A 23,012-nucleotide genomic window follows, 5' to 3' on the forward strand; every position below is an offset into this window, starting at 1 on the left:
CCCCCGCAAATAAAAGAGCAGCTATAAATATTTTTGTAGATATAGATGCTTTCCCCTTTTCTTTCATCTCCTTGGGATACAGACCTAATAATGGTATTGCTGGATCAAAGCGTATGCGCAGTTTTATAACCTTTGGGCATAGTTTTACTCTCTAGAATGGTTGGATTAGTTCACAACTCTGCTAACAGTGGAGTGTCCCAATTTTTCCATTCCCCTCTAGCATTTGTCATTTTCCTTTCTGTTGTGTTAGCCAATCTGAGATATGAGATGGTAGCTTACCTTAATTTTCATTTTTCCAATTGATAGTGATTTAGAACTTTTTTAATGTGACTCTTGATAGCTTTGATTTCTTCTCAATATTTATTAAGTACTTGTGTCAGACACTGGGGGTATAAATATAGCAGATGAAACAATCCCTAATTTAGAAGAGCTCTTATTCTAATAGAGGAGACAACAGAGGCATGGTACAAGGCACATAATAAATGCATCATCTCTTTAATATACAGAGTAAATATAAAGAGAATAAGTACAAATTCATGGTATGTGGGAGAGGGGGCACTAAATATGTGGAAAGTGGTGCTTGTACCGTATCTTGCAGGAAGGTATTTTATAAAGCAAAGTTGTGAGAAGGGAGTACATTTTACTTCTGAGGCACATCCAACCCCTTGATGAGAGTGTGAGAAACAGGCCAATTTTGATTGGATTGAGATGTGTTGGGGAGGATTAGCATCCTTTGAGACTGAAAAGATAGGTTGGCAACACATTGTGAAAGGTTTTAGAAACCAACAGTGAGTTTATAATTTTTTTGTATGGCCAAACATTTTTTAGATGGCTGTTTTTATGTATACAGGCTTCCTATTCAATATAACTTTATTAATATTATGTGATAGTAGACATTCTCTTTCATGGTTCTGAATTGATAAATCATCTCTATCGATATTTGGCATTGGAGTCTACAAAATTTTTTGGGGGGGCTTCTTGGAAGGGGAGGACAGGGCAATTGGGGTTAAGTGACTTGCCCAAGGTCACATGGCTCATAAGTGTAAAGTGTTTGAGGCCAGATTTGAACGAAGGTTCTCCTGACTCCAGGCTGGTGCTCTATTCACTGCGCCACTTAGCCACACCTACAAAAATTTCTAAGCTTACTATGAACAGAAAATGAGAAATAGAAACTGCACTTTGGTATATTTTGCCTTTTGTTTAACATTCTTATTCTCTACATATTTTGCTAACTTATTATTTTGGACTTGGTGGATAGTTTTCTTTTGATGGAATAGTTTCTTATCTTTGAACTTGTTAGAAGCTTTTTCCCTAACATTCTCACTTAGCCCTCAGCTCAGGTGACTAAAAGCCTGCAATTTTGTGACATGACTTTTATACTTCTTTGGTTATAGCTTCATTTATTTCTTTAAATTATATATATTTTTATATATTTTATTTATATTTTTTCCAATTTCCAGAAGTGCTGCTTCGGTTTTAGCCTGTAGGGCTGAGGGGAAGGAACTATTATTGATTTAAATTTGACAACCTTAGAAATTTTAAGAAAGATTTTAAGGCACTAAAACGAACAAATTTCAGTGAACAGAACAAGGAATAATTAGATCAACAGCACATCACTTGACTGTGACCTGTAAAGGAAGGAGCCTTTTCACATTTCTTTGAACTAAAATTTTCTGTGATGAGCTTTTATTTGTTCATTTTATGTTAAGATAATCACATTTTTTTGAAAGTCTTCCTTTTTTCCTACCTAATCACCATTGTAGATGCCATTCAGTAAAATTTTTTCTATCACAAGGTTAAATACTCTAGTAGTGCCATGTATAAATTATTAATTCCTGCCAATACATTCATCCTATACAATATTTCTGGCTTCTTTTTATTTCTGGGTCTCTGAACAGTTGGGGACCATTTCCCCCTAGCCTTCCATATGGAACTCTCTCTGTGTTATGGATGTACACAAGTGTACATACACTCTTAGACTCTTGTTTATAACTTAACCTGGGAGAACAGGCTAAAAATAATAAAAAATGCAAAGAAACAATTTTGCTATTCACTTGGAAAAAACATTTACTGAATATCTGGAAGGTATACTGAGCACTGTGCAGACCGCAAAAAGGAAAGTTCTTTCCCTCAAGCCAGTTAGTACTCTTTTAAATATTGTGTTATGTGTTCTAATATTGTCAGTGGTTCACATTTTTCAGGATTGACTACCTTTCCCCAACAGGTATCTTCAGGAAGTAGGTTACACAGACACAATATTAGATGTACGGTCACAGAGGGTAAGATCACTGCTTGGACTCTCTGGTTCGGAACCAAATGGCTCAGTAGAGACAAAGAACTTAGAACAGATTCTGAATGGAGGAGAATCTCCATCTAAGCAAAAAGGACAAGAAATCAAAAGGTATGACACATGTTTCTAAGATTTACATTCATTAGTATATGATAAATAGACTTTCTTAGAGTCATTTGTATAGGTATTTGAGGTGGTTATGGAGGGAGCATGCAGAGTTTTCCTGCTTCTGCGCCGCCATCTTGGCTCTGATAAATATACTTCTTATAAACTCTTATTAGCAGTTTATGTTCTAGGAAGTTCTAAATTTTTTCCAAACGGTCTCCATTAGAAGTTAATACACTAATTTGAATTCTTAATTCATTTTTTTGTGACATAATCAGAAGTAGCAAACTGTGCAAGAAAATGTTCATTTGTGCTTTCTAAATTTGATCACTTATTAAGTAATTAATAGGTACATGACATTGTGTTAAGGATATGGACAAAAATGTTAAGACACACTGCCCTTTTTTTTTTCAGAGAACTTTAACGTTAGTAGAGGAGAAAAAATAGTATAAAACACTTATTAATAACATAAAAGCCCTAGGAGAATTCCAAAGTATTAGGAGAAATTTAAGGAGTGAAAGAGTACTTATAATTGGGGAAAAAATATGTCACTTCCTCTAAATGTAGACAGCTTAATCATTAAAATTATGAGAAATATTATTTGAAATTTGTTTTCTTAAACTCATCAGAATAAACCTTTTAGGGCCAGTGACTTTTATGAATCAGAAAAGCAAAGTTCGTAATCTCTTATTATCTTACAGTACTTTTTATTTTCAGTGATATGTTTGTTTTGCCCTATTAATAACTTCCCTTATCTCTTCCCTTCCATTTTCAGTTATTTGACCCATATTATAAAAGAAAATCTCAAATTTGTTACCACTTTCTCAGAATCTAACAACTAGAATAGAAGTTCTCAAACTGCGGTTTGGGAACTCCCCCCCCCCCCCCCAATATTTTGTTAACTTAATGTCAGCATAATTGGTTTCCTTTGTAAATTTGTGCATTTTGGTTCATATATTTAAAAATAGTATTCTGAAAAGGAGTCCATAGGCTTCTCCAGGTTGCCAAAGGTATCCATGACATAAAAAAAGAACTCATGATCTAGGAACAACCATTTCCTATTCTGTGCATAGATAATATTGATAAAATATGATGTCTAGATTTGGGAATAGAAGAATTTTGTTTGTGTTTACATGCAATTTGAGATGTTTTTAAGCCTTTCTGTTTTGACTAATGGGGTCAGTTGGAAGTAATGACAATTCAAAATTGTAGAAGGCTTTTAAAGAAATTAATTTGTGTTACTTTCAAGTGTATGTAGTTATAATCTTATGCTAAACAATATTTTAATGAGTAGATAAATTATTAATTGCCATATTAATTTAAAATGAACTATTAGTGAAATTTGGTTTTCAGTAGATTAAACATTTCCTTTTTTTGTCAATTTACACTTTTTTCATAGCTAATCTGTGAACTTTTGTATATCTCATATCTTCACTAGCACAAATTCCAAATTAGGAGAGCATAAATAGACAGAAATAAGCTTTTACTCTTATCTCCTTCTTCATTGATTACTTGGTCTAAGTAACAGAAACAGACGCAAGCTGTTTGAAAGTTGACATAGTTTTGTATCTGTAGAAATATTTTAAAACATTGAGTAACATAAAGCACATGAATATAAGCATAATATGCCAAAAGAAAATAAAGCCTATTTTAAAAATTCTAGTCTTAGATCACTTATGAGATCAATAGTCTTTAATTTCTAAACCAAACTAAAACTATATTAATAGAGAGTGCTTAACTTAGTCAAAACCAGTGAATTAATCTTTTTTTTCTTTCTAGGAACTCTGGTGATGTTCTTGAAACATTCAATTTCTTAGAAAATGCAGATGATAGTGACGAAGAAGAGGAGAGCGATATGATTGAAGATCTTACAGATGGAAAAGAGAAACATCGGATGAATAAACACAAAGTAGAGAATTAATTTTATATTCTCAGAAATTGGGCTACATATGTACTTGGGCATTTCACATGTCATCTTATTATGTCAGAGGATCTTAAATATCCAATTTTAGGTCACTTTATTCTTTGGTTTTGCCCCCCAAATTGTCATTGTTTTCTCTTGGTCACCTTCCTTTCTAATTTTTTTGCATGTCATAAGAGCCATGCTTACCACTCAACTGCTGTACCACCCTCCTGGATTGTGTGGTATGGGGCTTCTTTCTGTAGTAGAATATATTCTTTTTTAGCATGTTCTCCTGCAACTAGAAATGGAGTTTTGAATGGCATTTGCCCAGTTTAGCAAATTACCTTTGGATTTTTATTAGTGCTATACTGTGAATGAGGAGCCCAAGTCATATCCTGGCACTAATACTCTCCTTTTTTATCTTGAGCAGGTCCATTACCCCCCTCTCTGGGCTATAATTTACACATGAGTAAAAAATAAAACCATTGGACTACTACATGATATCTGAGTTCCTTTCCAACTCAGAAAGTCTTGAGGTCTCTGTTATAATGATAACTTTAATTGGTCCAAAAAATTGAGAACTTACTTTAACAAAGAACTGTCTCCAACTTTAAGAGTAAGATGAAGTTATGGGGAAAAGGTAGAAGTGATTATTCATGGCAAGTTATAAGGGCCACAGGTGAATTATATTTGTATGTTGGGGGGGGGAGGGTGTGGGTAGAAGTAAGGATGGGACCAGTGTGGTTGAGGGAGCATACTTGTAAAATACAAGTATTTTAGCATCTACTTTATTATTTTATTTTTTTTAGTTACCTAAAATAAAGAGGATTTTACTGCTCTAAGGAACCTACATTTTAATCTATGTTATAGAGCTTGTGCTCCACCTACAAAATTTGAGTGATATGTTACTAGAACTAGAACTAAAAATTGGAGAATTGTCATTTAGCAGTAAACAAGTGTTAATTTTCTGTGAAATGGGTAGTATAACAATATACATTTCAGAATAAGTGTTTGAAAATATTAAAAATATGTTATGCCATAAAAATTCATCATAGAAAAAATTTTTGTGGGTTTTGGTCCATTTGCAGATTGGTAATGAAGGCTTAGCGGCAGACCTTACTGATGATCCAGATACTGAGGAAGCCCTGAAAGAATTTGATTTTTTAGTTACAGCTGAAGATGGAGAAGGAGCTGGAGAAGCACGAAGTTCAGGGGATGGCACAGAATGGGGTAAGAAGATAAGATAAAAGCAAATAAGATTTGAAGAAAGGGAGCAGTCCTATAGATGTACATATTGGAAATTTTATTTTGAGATTGAGTGTGTATCTGAATGTGTGGTTGAAGTTAAAATGAATAGCAAGGTAACGTATCTCAAACTATTGTCTTATTCAAAACCGGATGTAGTAACACTTAAATATTAACGTGGAAGATTTGTTTTAGTATTGGAGAAACTATTCCTTTCCTCTCGGTATTACAGTTTTGATCAATTTGGGAAGTAATTTATGTCGTCATATTCTTCATTCTTTTTGTATTTCATTTCGGTCTGGTATGCTTTGTCCTTACAGATGTGAAAGCAGGTGAAGTTACCAAATCTGATTTTAGGTTCCTCTTGGTCAAGAATTAATGATATTCTTTTATCAAGATATTTAACTTGTTAATACCTTAACCAAAAAAAAAATCTTCGCATGTTTTTAATGTCAGTTGTTACTGGCTAAGCATATGACAATTGCTATGATAAAATATATTATTATCCAACTATAGCTCCAAGTTTACTATACTTTGTAATTTTGCTTGGGATATGTGATAAACCCCCTTTAGACACTAGATTTGCTGTCCCTTTTGTTGTTTATATTAAGTATTTGCTTATATAAAGTATTTTGACTTGAGAGAGGAGCAGCATGGTATAATGGAAAGAAATATTGGACTTGCAACCAGAAATTGAACCCAGTTCCCCTGACTCTAACAACACTTATTACCTGTGTGATTATGAACAAGTCACAACCTCAGTTTCACTCATTTTGGAATAATGCTTATACTACCTATCTCACAGGGCTGTTGTGAGAAAAGTCTGTTGTAAACCATTAAGTACTATGTAAGTGCAAGTTACTATCATTATCTTATTTTTATACCAGAATAAGTTAGAAATTTGATTATAGAGTTTTAAAGGAAAACGTTATTAGTATTTAGTATAACATATAAATCATTAAACATTGTCCATAAATGCTAACTCTTATTAAATGAGTAAGCAATTTCTTGTTTTGGTTTGGTGTTTTTTTAAGTTTCCTTTATGGTTATTTGTAAACTATTTATATAAAGAGCTTTTAATTTCTCACAGAAAAATTGATAATGTTTAGAGCAAATGAAATTAAACAAATAGTGTAAATTAGCTACAAAGACCAACTTTTACACATAAATGGACAGAACATCCATGAGATCTCTCAGTTTATCCCACTCATTCTTTTTTTTTTTTAAAGCAATCGGGGTTAAGTAACTTAAGTGGAGAAGAGCAGAGGCGTAATCCAAAAGTTGGCATGATAAAGTACCGTAACATACTTTTGGAGTAATAGACAGCATCATTACTTAAACTAGCTAAATATAATTTTAGGCAAAGTTGCATTTTTTTGAACTCTTTCTACACAGAAGACTTTTGACCAGCGGTGTAGGACATAATCTCTTATTATGAGATTGAGAGAAAAGGCAAATTAATCTTTCATCAAAAGGAGTGATTATAATAAGTCAGTAAGAACAACAATTGTTTCTGTTTACTTCTTGATAATTGAGAATTTAATTTCATTAATACTTTAAAGCATAATTATCTCAATTTTTTTTCTTTTCAGGAAGCACTTTTTAAAAGTAGTTTTTAAAGCACTTTTTGAGTTTTTTGAAGAGGAAAAAAATTTACAGAATAAATTTTGTTGTCCTAATTTAGTACCTACGCCAAGCAAGGAAACATACTTTCTAGTTTCTTTATTTTTTCAAAATTAATTACATTTTAGAGAAAGTGTCCAGAATTTTTTTTTATAAGCTCGATTTGACTTTATTAGTATGTTACTTATATGAGTCTAGTTGACAAGAAAATATTTGTATAGGTGTTTACATTGAATTGACTTAATAAAATGGTTTGTTCATTTTTAAGTAGACAGTTTTAGTTTCTGATGGTGCTGGCTTGGTAAAGCTACCAAGCTATATATAGCAGCAGATATTGCCAGATATATAATAGTAATGGTAAGGATAATGACAATAGCTGGTATTTATATGTTACCTAAAGGTTTACAAAGCACTTTATATATATTTTCTTGCTAATTATGTTGTCCCATATAGAGACACCTACTTGTGTTGTTAAATATAACTTCATTTTATTATTTATTTTTGCAAGCTAGTAGTTTAGTTGTAAAATTTGATGTTAAATTTAGTTTGGGACCTTTTAAAAGAGGATTAGATATTTTCTCTGATTTAGCTATTTTAATACTACATTTTAATTTTATATATTTTTTCTGTCAAATATATAGCATAACTTTTAAATTTTTATGCAGTTTTCTCCCGTGTAAATATGTAACCCTGCAAATGCCTACTGTTGCATCTCTGATTTTTATTACTGCTTTATAGGAACTGTAATTTTAAGCGCTTTATTTTTCCTACTCCCCACCCTACCAAAACATCTTTTAAGCTGATTGATGAAACAACAATGTTCTAAAATCTAAATTGGTACCTGGATGTGTTATATTTAAATTTCATAGAGGATAGTTTGAAATTTTTTATGCTTCAAGAAAATAAAATAATGATAGATTTAGGCCATGTCTAAAAAGTCTTTGATATTTACTCTACGTTGGCAATCAGAAATGCCCATATTAAAATTCCATGTGTTTAGTTGCGTTGAGTTTTCATGGGTGTAACTTTTGTGCACATTCCATAATCATGTTTGCCTTTAAAAAAAAGAAAAAAGTAAAATGGCCTGAAGTGGTACAACCTCATTTCTTGATTTTTTTTCTTCCCCCTAGATTTTTTAAAAAAGGATTAACAGTGTAGAAGATTATGATGCCTCTTCCTTTGTGCTCTTATCTATTTCTTATAAGCAATATCAATCAGCAGTTACTTACCAGGCAAGTTTCAGGATGTTGTCTGTGCACATATGCATTCACCAACATGTTCCTTATATTGCAATAAGTTTAACTTTGAATTTTTGAGAAAATAGGTTATTTTGCAAATGATGTTTATTTTTTCCCTTCAGCTTATTCTTATATATTGCCTTTTGCTTTTTCACTCCCTTTTGCTGCTTTAGTTTGAGCTACTCACAGCTTTTTTTCTTTCTGCAAAGAATCTATCTTAATTGGTCAAATGTCTCATTAATTTTTTCTACCTTATATAATTTCTGATAAATATTATGCCACTTCTGTTGAAACAACCCCGCTTTGGTTTCTATTGCTGATTTTTTTTTTAATGTGATTATCCAAACCATTGTTTGGGCTTATACTATTGTCACACTGCTTTTAAATGACTTCTTTTTTAGATAGGAATCTTTAGCTTTGTTAAAGCTGATTGGATCCTTGGTAGTGTATTCATGAAGAAACTTCATGGAAGATAACCTGTTAATTCAGTTTTTACTTTGAGTTGGTCACGTTAATATACTTGATGCCTTTGGCAAGTGTAAGATAATTTCACTCTTTCAGGGTACATTTAAGGCAGCAACGTAGTAACCCATATATATAGAGAGAGTTAACTTAGATACTGTGTCCACAAGGAGAAAAACGACTTTAAAAATGTTCTGAGACTCAATTTAAGTTTATTTTTCAAATTCTTAGGTTTGTATCACCTACAAACCAGATATTCTAAGGTAGTCTTTTTAAAATATCAGTTGAAAGGTTGCATCTCAAATAAGGAAAGTTGGTGTTTTGTAAATGGATCTTAATTGTCCAAAGTATTTTTTGTCCTTTTTATCTAGAATAATTGAAATGAAACATCATTAAGCACATATAAATTTACAACTTTTTGATAACTTTGAAGGGCAACCTTCATAATAACACTGTTTAAAAAGTTCTATTGTATAGTTTTATTATTGCTTGAATTTTCAAAATTTAATAAGTACTTGTTCCCTAAAAGTTACCTACCTTTTCAGTCCTATGATGTATTTTGATATAATTTGGTTTTCTTTTTTTGCTACAGGCTATAATGATATAAACTCACAACTATGATTCCATTGCAGGATATTTTGTCAAACCTTGTAATAACTGGGCTGTTTAAAATCAACCAGCAATCTTTCCCCTTCCCACTGCCCTTTCAATATCAGCAGTATTCTAGTTATGTATAAACAGACTTACTCTTTTCCTTACCACTTCGTTCCCCCTAAAATGTTTCTTCCACATTTACTTAACAGTAACTTTTTTCCAGGCACAAGTTTTAGCTAATAAAAATATGGATTTGTGGATGACCAATTAAAGGTGCTGAAATTTCGTCTCTAGTAAATGCACAGCAGTGTTTATTTTCACATCTCCCTGCATTTCACTGGTCTCACCCCCCAAAAGTGTGATCTAAAAATATTCAACAATAGAATCTTGAGAGTTTTTTTGCTAACTTTAGTAGTAGACCTATGGAAGAAGGTAATGAGATGTTGAACTATTTTGGATTTGTGTGAATGTTTTTATATTATTTAAGAGGCTTTACTTTGGAACTGTATGTTTATTATATTGGCCATGATAACTTCATTTGTAGAGCTGCCTCTGCATGCAGAATAAGAGGGAGAGAGGGTGCATGATTACTTTCATCAACAAAATGGCACTGACATATACTTAGCTTGCACTTTCATGGTTAGTACGCATGAAATTCATTTATTTGCTTATGATGCTGGCTGAATAATTTTTTTATTAACACCTCTCTAAAGATGCAGTAATCTAATTTGGGTAGCTTTATATTGTGTTTTCATTGGTGCTTCAATAGCAGTGGTATTCAGAGAATAACTATTCCTAAATTTTGATTCATAAAATTAAGTCAAATTTTAAATGTTAAAATATCTTAAAATTTGGAAAACTAACATAGGATTTCATGCTTGAATTGTGAATAACAAGGCAAAGACTGCACCTTTAAATATTTTGAGTATAATCTAATAGTACATTTTGATGATGATTACATAAACCTATATAACAGTTGATTGCCAACAGCTTGCATTGCCAACTGCTGATTTTTTTTCTTTTAATAATATGCTGCATGTAGACAAAGATGACCTGTCCCCAACTGCTGAGGTTTGGGATGTAGACCAGGGACTAATAAGTAAACTGAAGGAACAGTACAAGAAGGAACGAAAGGGGAAGAAAGGGGTCAAGAGTAAGTGCAGATATTCTAACTATTCTAATGTAACTTTTCATATTAATATTGAGGAAAACATTTTAAAGTTATGTTTTGTTTTTTGTGTGTGTGCGTGTGTGTAACATTTACCATTTTGCATAATGGGGCAACCAACTTTAAACTTTGTCTGTTGTATGTCATCTCAAGTTCATATGAACAAAATTTAATGTATCATTAGTGAAATGGATAAACACTGAAAGCACATCCAGTTGGACAGGGATAGAGGGCAGAAACTCTTATTTTCTGAATCTTACAGAATATATGAGATTGGTCATGAAATTAAAACCTTAGTAGTCAGTAAGAAAGGGAGAAGGGAGAACCTGTTACTTAACTCCTGTCCCCTCTACCATTTCCCCTCACTCCTACCTGTTAATAACTTTTGTTTCCTGTAGATTTGGGGATACAGAAATAGCAGGAATAAAATGATACTTCCTACTATTGCTTTTGCCTGACTTAAAAAAAAAACAACTATATACTACAGCTAGTATCCCCAATATAAAACCTCAAGGGCTTACCATATGTGTACCTTAGGGATTAATGAGGTCCTACTAAATGCGATCTGATGTTAGTCACTGATAAGTTCAGTGGTGATGTTTATCATGAAAATTTTAACTATGTTTATAAAATAAGAGGTAAATTATCCATAATCAGCTTTAAACCTAAAAGAAATAAATATTTCGGCACTGTTTTTGGTGTCCTTTGAATCCTGTTCTTAATGTGTTATTTCTGACCATTTCAAAGGGAAAAATAAGATTAGGTGAGAAAAGCAAAGGAACAAAGTTTTTCAAATTGACAGTTCTCATAACACTTATTTTACTCACTAGATAAGTTAGGCTAGGAAATGGTAGGTGCAATATTTCAAGAATGAGAGTTTCATTTTGTAAATGGTTAATTTTTTTAGAGGATAGGGTATCTGCTAGTAGCTTAGTATTATTGAAATTTGACTTTTTGCATTTTCCTTGCTATATATAGACTTAAGTTGTTGCTGTATGCTAGGCTCAGTTATTGCATGTTGATTTAAGAAACTTAAAAATTAGAACTTCAATAATTCTATAAGAAATTTCAACCCATATAGCAAAATGCTTATTTTATTTTAAAACAGTGCTGGGCTGGTGCTGTATTCAGGCTCTAACATCACTTATTTATAATTTGTGCATGATGATATTTTTAAGCGATTTTGCATGATTAGTTATTTTAATGAAGTTAGGATTAGTTTGGAGAGGTTTACAGTCTTTGACCTTTGGGCTTACATGTGGACATTTTAAGCTTGAAACATATGTGCTCCAGTGTTCTCAAAATGTGAAATGGTAATTTATCACATATCTTTCTAATCCAATTTAACTTGATATATACCTGACTATATAGACCACCTATGTTAAAATTTGGAGATTAAATATAAGCACAAGAAAGTAATTTCGATTTAATTAAATGCTAATTTACTGGAACAATTTGTTTTTATTTTTCTATTTTCTTCTTGACCCCTCTCCCAATTTTCCTTATTTACCTTCTCTTTGCTTCTTTTTACCTAGCTTTGGACAAAAAATTTTTAGGCCAAGTTCTTTATCTTGTAATGAGTCCTCTCTTTAAGACTCTTCAGAGTATATTGGTATATAATTTAACAGGCACAAAGTAAGATAAACTTATTAATTAAAGAGTAAACTTGACAATTTTTCCTATCTTAAAAAGAAAAATTTTAATGAACAATGTCTTTTCTAGTCACCTGTTTTGCGTTTGCAAGATTTTGACATTCTTAAATTCTTTAGTATGAAGATACATTTTTATCATATTGGCTATTAAACATACCTATGAAGTCTATTTTTCCAAGTATAGCCTTAATTATATTCCTTGATTATAGCCTATAGGTTTTCACTGGGGTTAAAATCAAGGTGAGTTCCCAGATAAATGAAACATCTTTCACCTAACAACATTCTATGACCAAGTCACATGGTCCAAAGCCTTAGTGCAGTCTCTCATCTCCTTTGTGGAATTTCTGTAATTATGAAATTAATTCTGCTCATTGTATCTACTCATTTTTCAGTTAGTCACTATCCATGTAGATAAAAATCTTTTTAGAGTGAACATTTTGCAGTCTGCATAAAATACTCAGATTTCACAGGCTCATTTGGAATTCTTCTGACATTGGTTTTCATATATGTTTGAGTATTAAAAGTAGATTTTATCAGTAAGTTACCTTTTCCAAATTATTCCATTCTTCATATTGTCTTTTCCATAAAAAGGCAGTTTTTCTGCGTTGAAGTGGAGAATTGATCTCTCGGGTCCTTCAACTGAGTAATACCAATACCATGTGTCCACTTTGGGAAGGACTTTGTTTCTTTTCTGAAGTTTAATTAGGCTGCTGTGCATCAATCATTTTTTCAGTTCTTTGTAGTATTTTTCATTTTCACCTTCATTTTCTTTATAGCTTCAGTGTGACAGATCCTATTTACTTGTGTGGACTTGAATGATTCTTAAAACTCTTGACTTTATCATTTTTTTAACAGTCATTGAAGTGTACTCCTTAAAAGCTGCAACTTGTGTTTCCTTAAGCACAGGATTAAGAAAATAGAAAAACGAAGCATATGTGCATAGCATTAAATATAGCACATAATGGATGGAGAATGAGCTAAAGGTATAGAAACTAGCTCAGTCTGGTTTCATGTGATCAAGGCAGATGCTATATCAGAATTATTACTTGTCCCAAGTTATTAGTATGCCATGATCATTCATTCTAAAGCTTGCAACTTCCCTAAAATTCTGTTTTAATTATACATGTGTGGAATTGTTTTGAATATTAGGCTTATGTAGCATTTTGAAAAGTCATCACTAAGGAAATTTCTCTAGACTTTCATATGCATTTTACTAGTTACACTTGAATGTAGTTGCTTTGCCTTGGTCTGTAAGAATAACTTAAAAGAAGAAACTCAAATAGACCTGCTCACACAGTGTTGTTTTTTGTTTTGTTTTTGTTAAAGATTCTGAACACCTTAGTGGGGTAATTTATTTATTATTTTTATATTTCTTTTGATGCCACATCATAATCAAGATCTTATTTACTTGATTATGTGTATGTGTTTATATATAATATACATTATTATTACCTAAGCCTGAATTGCTGGTGGGGAAATGGCACTTGGGAAAATAAAATATTTTTTCTTTATTCATGGCTGCTCTTAGCCCCTATCTTCTTTTCCAAAACTCAGTAATTCATGAACTTGTTAGTAATTATCCCCATGATGCATCTAGTGTTCCATCTTTTAAGAACCTACATTTTTTTTGTCCAGATATGACTTTAAAACGTCGGTGATTTGATTATTCTTTCTTGACTCTGCCTCTTACTCCTTACCATGAAATTTTTGTTAACCTTCTGCTATGTTAATGGCACTCATTTCTTTCAAGATTTTTGTAAACTGGTAAAGATTCGATAAAGATTTGGAGGAAGTTTGCTTTGCCACATAATTGTTAGTATAAAACCAGTGCTCTTGGTAGCCTTTTCTTATTCATTGTAAATATTCTTTCATTGAGGGAAGAATGCTCACCCTTATGAACTACTTGATGTTTGACATATCAGTGGAAAGACTTCTAAAACAAATTTAGTAGTGATTTAAATAAATTTAGTAGCAGGGCAGAAAGCCCAAGGCAGGGTTTCTTAAACTTTTTCTACTCACAACCCCTTCAGCACTACTTAAACTGTGGGATTATGACTCACAGTTTAAGAAATGCTAGCCTAAGGCCGCTTTCTTAAATAGTAAAAGCGTTTTAAAATCATAGATTTTATAGTAAGAATGAGAACTTAAAGATGATTAAGTCCATTATTCAGGTCGAACATGCTTGAGCCAAGGATTTGAACCAAAGTTCTGAGATTGCACAGCTTATTCTTGCTATTACACTATGCTACTTCCCCCCCCCCCCAGTTTGTCTTCTTTCTTTTTTAACTTTATCTTCAAACTATAAAGTTGTCCTTTTGATAGAATATGTATTTTGCCAGTTCTTTCTGCAGAGAGAAAAAAAAACAATACCTGTGAAATTGTTCCTGAAATTGTTTACTAGTGTTTTAAATACTCTGAAAAACTAGTTAATGAAGATAGAAATGGAGCCTAATAACTGTGTCATCATTCTGTGCCTTTTTTGGCAAGTTTAATAAGCCATAATTTCTTTTACTATTTTTTTTTATTATTCTGAGCTATCACCTCTTTTCTCCTCCTTGGGTTGTTAGGTTTTTTGTAGCTCTCAGTGTTGAACATATTTAACTTCATTGCTTATGTTTCCTTAAGAGGCAGCAAGGTGGTACAATGCATAAGAGCACTGGGGCTGGAATTGGGAAAAGTTGAATTCATATATAACTGTATAGTCTTACTGAGTGACCTTTGGCAAGTCACTTAACCTCTGTTTGCCTCAGTTTCCTCACCTGTAAAATGGAGATAACAGTCCCTATCTCCCAGGGATGTTGTGAGGATTAAGTGAGATAATATTTGGAAGCCCTTAGCACACAGTGCCCGACCTATAGTAGGTGCTTAATAAATAGTTATTTTCTTCTCTTTTGCATAGTTCATCTTCATTTAAATCCAATTCATGTTAAAGTCAAGACATCACCCTCATGATGTCATTGGTTCTCTTCAAGAATGAAGGATGAACAACAATATAGGCACCGTTTGTTAAAGATTACGTGGTTGGACTTAAATCCATAGAGTCATGGAAGGTTTGAATGAACCTTAGAAGTCATCTAGTCTAATCCTCTTATTTTAAAAATGAGGTAAAAGAGACCCATAGAGGTTAAATAGATTTGTTGAGAGTTACACAGTAGCAGTGCTATAATTTAAACATAGGTTTTCCATTGCACCATATATTTTAGCATTCTAGATAGCTTCTGTTTATACCTGTTTGACATTGGGTACTGGTAAACCTTCTCTGGGCCTATTCAAGTTGACAGTGTATATTTGTGTCTTCTTTTCTGATGGGATTCTTTATTTCTAGTTGAATTATGCTTACAAAGCAATTAGGATATGCTAAGAAGGGAAAGTCTGCCTTCCATATTTAGTTCTCCCTTTCCCCTCTGTTTTTCAGTTTGCTCAACTTTTCATTAATTTCTTTATATACAGACAAAATATTTGCAAATTTTCATCCATTTGTACTCTACTACTATGTTTTTAGAGGTTTATTCTTTGAATTTTTCACATTTTTATTTTTTCCTGATTACATGTAAAAACAGTTTTTAACATTAGTTTTTCAAAATTTTGAGTTCCAGATTCTCCCCCCTCCTTCCCTTTTCCTAGAGAAGGAAGTCAAGCAGCTCCATATAGATTTCTTATGTGCAGTTATGCAAAATGTTGTGAATAAAAACACAGACAACCACAACAGCAAAAAAAAGGTTAAAAGGTATGCTTCAGTCCTTTCTCTGGAGGTGGATAGCATTTTTTCATCTTAAATCCTTCAGAATTATTCTCACTTAAATCCAGTTCACTTACAAGTCATGACATCACCTTCCTAATGTCATTGGTTCTCTTCGAGAATGAAGAACAAAACAACAAAACAGAATCATTGTACTCCTGAGAATAGCTAGGTCATTCACAGTTGATAATTGTATGATCTTGCTGTTCCTGTGTACAGTGTTCCTGTTCTGCTCACTTCACTTTGCATTAGTTCATAAAAGTTTTCCAGATTTTTCCTCAAACTATCCTTCTCATAATTTCTCATAGCACAATAATATTCTGTCACAGTTATGTACCACAACCACTTCAGCCATTCCTCAGTTGATGGGCATCCCCTTTAGAGTTCTTTGTTTGTTTTTTTACTAGAGCTTTGTAAAAGAAAACATTTTTCCCCCTAAAATTCATTGCATAAATTCACCATCATATAATATTTACCCCCGTATATTTTCACTGTCATCTTCATTTGTTGTACACTTTTAATTAAGGTGGCAGTTGTCACCGGGAGCTGTTTGTGTTACAGTGGATTTTTTTTTTTAATCCCTACTCTCTCTCTCTCTCTCTCTCTCTCTGTCAATCTTCCTCTCTCTCTTCCTCTCCCTCCCCTAACACATACACAGTGTGTACTTGTATACACACACATACATATTTGTATGTTTTATCCATACAGTGGTGGCAGCTTTTCTTTTCTCCTGGACTGGACCAGTGCAGATCAGCATTTCAGCAACTTTGAATGTTAAGGACTTGCTGTCCCCACCCTCTTCACCCCTGGCAGGCACACAAGAGAGGACACGTGACTTGCCCTTTGCTCAGCCACAATGTTTCAGAAATGGAACTTGAACCCAAGGCTTCTTGACTCCCATACCAGCTCTCTGTCCACTAGACCAAGTGTCAAGATCCCGGATACAGCTGACACAGATTAAAATATAATTGAGAAATGCTCAACAAAATAAATAAAAGTACAACATAATGGCAATGATCTTAAGTTGTGGATTTCTAAGTCCATATTTGGCCTGCAAGGATCTGTTTCTATTTGAGTTTAATTCTATTGTCCTAGACCAATGCTGCCTCTTATGTCTTTATGTGCCTCCACATTCCTTTTATTTAAAGGAGGACAGTTATTGGAAGTTAACATTATATTCTATAATTTTGGTATATTATAAAAACTAGCATTAGTTAATTTCTGATGTTTTTTTTTAATAAGCTCGTGTGTGTGTGTGTTTGTGTGTGTGTGTGTGTGTATGTATACACATGTGTGTGTCCTGGGCCAGCTAGGTGGCTTAGTAGATGTAGAGTGTTGTGTCTGGAGTTAAGACCTGAGTTCAAATCTGGTGTCAGACACTTACAGTGTAACCCTGGGCCTGTCACTTAACCCTATTTGCCTCACTTTCCTTATTTATAAAATAAACTGGAGAAGGAAATGGTCAACCACTCTAATACCTTGCAAAGAAAGCCCTAAATGGGGTCACAAAGAATCAGACATGACTCAGACAACTGAACAAGAGCAGTATGTGTGTGTGCATATATATGCACATATAGAGAGCATGTATATATGTACTTATGTATTTTTAATGTAACCTCTCTTCATGCTAACAACTTTTTTTGATAGTTATGGGGTAAAATGTTCCCCATTCTATATACTCAGATATGCATATGAGAAAGGTTTTCTGAGGAGGGAGAAGCTTTATCTTATTTATTATGGGTTATTTCTCTGACGTTAAATTTTGGAGTAGTAAGATCAATTCTTCCTTGTTTTATAGTTGATAAAACTCAGGTCCAGAGAATTAGTCTAAGTGATATGCAGAGGTCACACAGATAGTATATGCAAGAGCTTTCTTTTTCCTCCAAGTCCTATGCACTTCTTACTACATGAAAATGCCTCCATCAAATTTTATTTTTAAACATATGAGTTTTTTGCTATTTTATAATTCTTCAACCCAGTTATCTCTTTTAATTTTTAAAAAATTCTTAATTTTGAGGTGGTGTGGGTTTTTTTTCCTTACTATAGAATAAGGTTTTTAGGAGAAATTTTATTAATATTTCTCTTTAATGGTAGCTTATTTACTATATATTAATATATCCCTTGTGGAGTGCTAGCCAGAAATGTGATTTCATCAGTGTAATTATAATCTTTAGAAAATATAGTGGTTTAAATTATTCTACCAATATTCTGATTTATTCATTATGCAACGAGGAAATACATAGCAAATTCAAAATTTATATCTTGGGGAAAAAATTAGATTTACTTCTTTTTTACTTGCCCAGAAAGGCTATTCTTGAACCCAGCTTCTGCTAATTTTGAGTTTGGCTTTAGAATAAAAGATTAAACAACGAGGAAAATAAATGCTCAAGAAGTAGAATCTCTGAAAATTGAACCAAGTTTTAGAAGTTCATTGTAGAACTTCTAGCCATCTCACTTGTCATGATACTATATAGGGAAAGAGATTCTTGTAAAAACCAATATATGGTTATGGACAAATAATTGAACTTAAAGAAATCTAATAATCTGCTCTTTGCGTTGTCTAGATATTTGCCTCTGTCTTGGCTGGTGCATTTTCTGTGTTACCTTGTTATTTGGCCTAGTCTGAAAGATAATTAAATTATTATTATTAATGAAAATAATTAAATTAAAAAGAGGCTTTGTGGGGTGGCCAGGTGGCTTAGTGAGTAAGAGCACCAGCTCCAGTGTCGGGATGACCTGGGGATCAAATCCGGGCTCAGATACTTAGCACCACACCCAGAAATAACTGGCCGTGTAACTTTATTTAACTCCAATTGCTTAAAAAAAAAAACAAAAAAAGAAGTTAATAAAGCATTTGAAAAAAAAATTTTTTTTAAAGAGGCTTGTTTTTCTTTTCAATCTGGGGAATAAAAGTTTGCTATTTATAGATTATAATAGAACTTGGGAATTGGGAAGTAGATTGAAATCATGGTCAAAGATAAATGAGACTTTTTTTACATATATAATATGAAATTTAGGTATTTCTGTTTCTTTTATCAGTTCATCTCTAAGGAAGGCACATGTGACAATCTGACTGATAGATTAAAAAAATAATGTAAGACTTAAATATCTTAGTATTCTGAGGCCATTGTGACTTAAATCCTCACTTAGGACACTTTAGCTATTGGGGGGGAAAGGAGCTGCTGGAAAATAGTAAGGATTTTTTTTTTTGCTTTTTTTTTTTGAGGGGGGAAGACAGAGCAATTGGGGTTAAGTGACATGCACAAGGTCACACAACTAGCTGCCCCTAAATAGAAGAATTGTTAATACATACCCCCACCTAATATTAATTGGTTCAGCAGAAATAGAATTTTCTGTGAAATGGTATAGAAGGGACAGTCAGTTGCTTGACAACAGTATATGTAAGATAAATCCCTTATCAATTTATAATTTAAGATTGATCTTTAAAGAAACTTGAGAAAGTCTAGGTACATAACGTGCAGATTTGAATATAGAAACTCGACATCATGTCGTCAGAGAGAACTCCTTCAATTAATTGCATAGAAGGAAAGTGGAAAAGTATTCATTGATATCATAAAAGGGATATAGGGATGGGAGGAGGGGCTAACTTTTCACCTAATATAGATACTTCTAGAAATGAAAACTTCTGTAGATACTTCTAGAAATGATAACTTATTGGAATGAATTTTCAGATTCCTTTTCACCTCCCAAAACAAAAACAACCACTACCCTCCCACCGCCTCCCCCCCCCAAAAAAAAAAAAAAACTCCCAAATTATTGTCTCTCCATTGTGGGAAAGTACAATTTATATCCCTAGAGGAAGAGAACAAATATTGAGACACTATTACAGTAAGTGAAAAGTAATTGATTAGAATTGGAACCTGTCTGTTCAGGGTTCATATTGTTCAGGTTCATATTAACCTGTTACTCTTGTTTTCAAAAGGCAAAGTAGGCAGGTCCAGGAACAAGGATTTTTTAATATGGAAGAGGTTTTTTCTGTATCATCTTGAGCTAGCTAGTTGGAACAGTTGAATCCATGATTTCTTGTCATGAACTGCATTAAACAGAATGGAGACTTCAGATGAATACAGGTGATCAGAACAAACATTAGGGTGAGGCTTAATTATTATTTCTTGGTTTTTTTGAGGGCAGTTGGGGTTAAGGGACTTGCCCAAGGTCACACGGCTAGTTTTTATGTTAGGTGTCTGAGGCTGGATTTGAACTCAGGTTCTCCTGATTCCAGGGCCAGTGCTCTACACTGCGCCACCTAGCTGCCCCATAATTATTATTTCTAAGAATCTGGTTTTGGATTTTCTCAGCAATAGTTTAAAATCACCATTAAGTGATACAAAGTCAGGAACTTATTGTTTTCCTCGGGCTTTCACTGTACTGTATAATTAACCTGAGGAAAATATTAATTATGCAAACACTTCCAAAATATAAATGTCCTTAAGTACAGACATGTAGTTATATATTGGTTCATCCTAACCTCACCCTGAGACCATTGTCTTTAGAACAGAATCTACTGTTGGAGATTTTTTGGTGTTTTTTTTTTTTTTTAATACATCTAACATGGGGTAGTTGAAAAATGGTGCTTAGGACTGGGTGTTAGCAGTCTTACATTTGAGTTCCTGCCCTGATACTAGGTTGTGATATCGGAAAAATCACCCTCAAATCATCCTCTCTAGACTTGTTTCCTTGTTTCTGAAAATGACAATATTTCTTCTTCCTCAGATGACTCTTTGGAGAGAGAGAGAGAGTTAATTAACAAATACTTCTCTTGAGCCCTTTTGTGACAGACTGAGCAAGTAGTAAAATATAACTAATCTTCCAGCTGTAGGGAAAGTAAGTCAATCAATTCTTGCCTTGTGCTCCTCTTTCTCTTTTTCCTAAAGGTATTACTGCCTTCTTTTAATCATCCTGTTTCCCATAGGGCACTAGAGTGACTTCAGTTCTCTGCTTCTCCTTTGGGACCATTCTTATGCACTGTTTGTCTAATCTTGTTAATTTCAACAAATTTTTTTAAACAAAAAACTTTTTTATTCCCTGTGAAGTTCATTTAGAGTTGATTTGACTTAGAATCCTAAAATTGGTCTAAGTTAATAAAGTAGTGTTTTCTACCTCAGGTGATAGACATACACATGAAATAATTAAAGCAGGTGCATGTGTGTTTCTTAATATAGTACAAATCAGTATGTTCCATGTATGCTAATATAAAAAGGGTATTACAGAGGACTTGCAACTTGAGGGTCATGGAGAATGGCAAAAAAAAAAAAACTTAGGCAAAAAGGATGGAAGGGAGAGTTTGATTATTTAGGATAATTGGAGAGGGTGAGTTATCCTTCTGGAATCATCCTTAGGCAAGTAAATAGAAATGATTATATTCTGTGTGAGCAAAGAGGAATAGGGTGTTAAGGTCAGTTACATTTTGTAGAGCTAATTCATCAAGTATATTGAGAGTTTAAATCAAAGGTTTTTGACCTTTGTTGTGTCATGGACCCCTTTGGCAATTTGGTCAAGCATATAGATCTTATCAAAGAAGATCAATTATATATATATATATATATTTTTTTAAGCAATCAGGGTTAAGTAACTTGCTCAAGGTTACATGGCCAGTTATTTCTGGGTGTGGTGCTAAGTATCTGAGCCCAGATTTGATCCTCAGGTCATCCCGACACTGGAGCCGGTGCTCTTAGTCGCTGTGCTACCTGGCTGCCCTGAAGATCAATTATATTAAAAAATAAAAAAATATATTTAAAATAAACTCTTGGACTTCAGATTAAGGAATCCTTGGTTTATTTAGTTTAAGAATTTTATGCTTATTGCATTGGGCAATAGGCATCATATTGGTTTCTGAGAACGTTGAGTGACAAGATAGTGGTGTTTAAGGAAGTTTAATTTGACTGAGCTATATTGGATGCTTTGGAAATAGAGATTAGGGCAGGGAGATTAGGCAACTATTGTAATTAATGTGTAACATGTTAACCTGTGCTGGGGGTTTTGGCAGGGGAGATGGAGAAGGGAGGGAGATTTTTTTGATGAAAGAGGTTATAGGACATAGTGACATACAGGACATGATACTTAAGGACTAAGGAAGAGGAATAGAGATGACCCATAGGTTTCATGCATGCTGACTGGAAAGTGTTTGGTACTATTAATAGAAATGAGTAAATGGGTAGAAGATCTAGATTTGGTGGGATAGGGAAGAGGGATTGAGTTTGATCACTTTAAATCTGAGAAGATTTTTGGGACATTCAAATGGAAATATTTTGTAGATAGATTTTATTTGATTATACTCATTGATATTTTTAGTAAGAAGAAACTGTAGCAATTAATTCAGTAAATGTTTACCCAAGTACTTAGTAGTATACAAAGTTGACCATGCTAGGCACTTAAGATTACAAAGATGACACTTTGAAAATTGTCATCCTTAAAATCTAGGTTTATTAGATAGTGAAATAAAAGTACATAACTATAGTACAAGCATAAATAAGTGTATAGGAAAACTTCAGATAAAATCCTCTGTTGGGAGAGAGATTAATTAATGCTTGGGGAACACTTTCCAGCAAGACTGAAAGTCTTATAAACTTCCACCCAAAAGGTGATTATATTTAGTTAGCCTGGAAGTTTCAAGTAAGTTTGCTTAAAGCCATTAAGGTTTTTTTGGTTTGTTATTCTTTCCATTTAAAAAAAATGTTAAAACACAATTCCCTTTTCTGATGTTTAAAAAAACTCCAACATCAATCTTTGGGCAGGTCCATTTAGTTCAAAGTGAAGAGAGGAGTAAGGCAAAAACTGTTTTGGGTGGTAGACCTTAGACCTTGGAGAGTGGTATGGAAGGAGTGGCTAAAATTGTCCAGGTAAAAGCTTTAGAGGTATATATAAAGATCTAGAATTGTATAGTCTCATATCTTGGTATACAAAGGACTCATGGATAAACTATGTGTCTCTCTCTCTCTCTCTCTCTCTCTCTCTCTCTCTCTCTCTCTCTCT

General features: G+C 33.2%; 1 protein-coding gene across 4 annotated transcripts in view; it reads left to right on the top strand.

Moving 5' to 3' along the window:
• The window catches only part of STRN3 (striatin 3), a 104,784-nt gene that overhangs the window by 57,996 nt on the left and 23,776 nt on the right, over positions 1 to 23,012 (top strand). For 2 of the 4 annotated variants that reach the window (XM_069105996.1, XM_069105995.1), the window contains exons 5-8: positions 2,225 to 2,401; positions 4,175 to 4,304; positions 5,387 to 5,528; positions 10,503 to 10,613. In XM_069105996.1, the coding sequence (XP_068962097.1) occupies positions 2,225 to 2,401; positions 4,175 to 4,304; positions 5,387 to 5,528; positions 10,503 to 10,613 (560 nt within the window). The remainder of the gene's footprint in view (positions 1 to 2,224; positions 2,402 to 4,174; positions 4,305 to 5,386; positions 5,529 to 10,502; positions 10,614 to 23,012) is intronic. The other 2 variants (XM_069105997.1, XM_069105998.1) reach the window with 1 other exon arrangement.

The sequence above is a fragment of the Petaurus breviceps genome, unplaced genomic scaffold, assembly GCF_028583685.1.
Source record: "Petaurus breviceps papuanus isolate PSGF00001 unplaced genomic scaffold, PetGlider_PUasm1.0 77, whole genome shotgun sequence".
Lineage (NCBI taxonomy): Eukaryota > Metazoa > Chordata > Mammalia > Diprotodontia > Petauridae > Petaurus > Petaurus breviceps.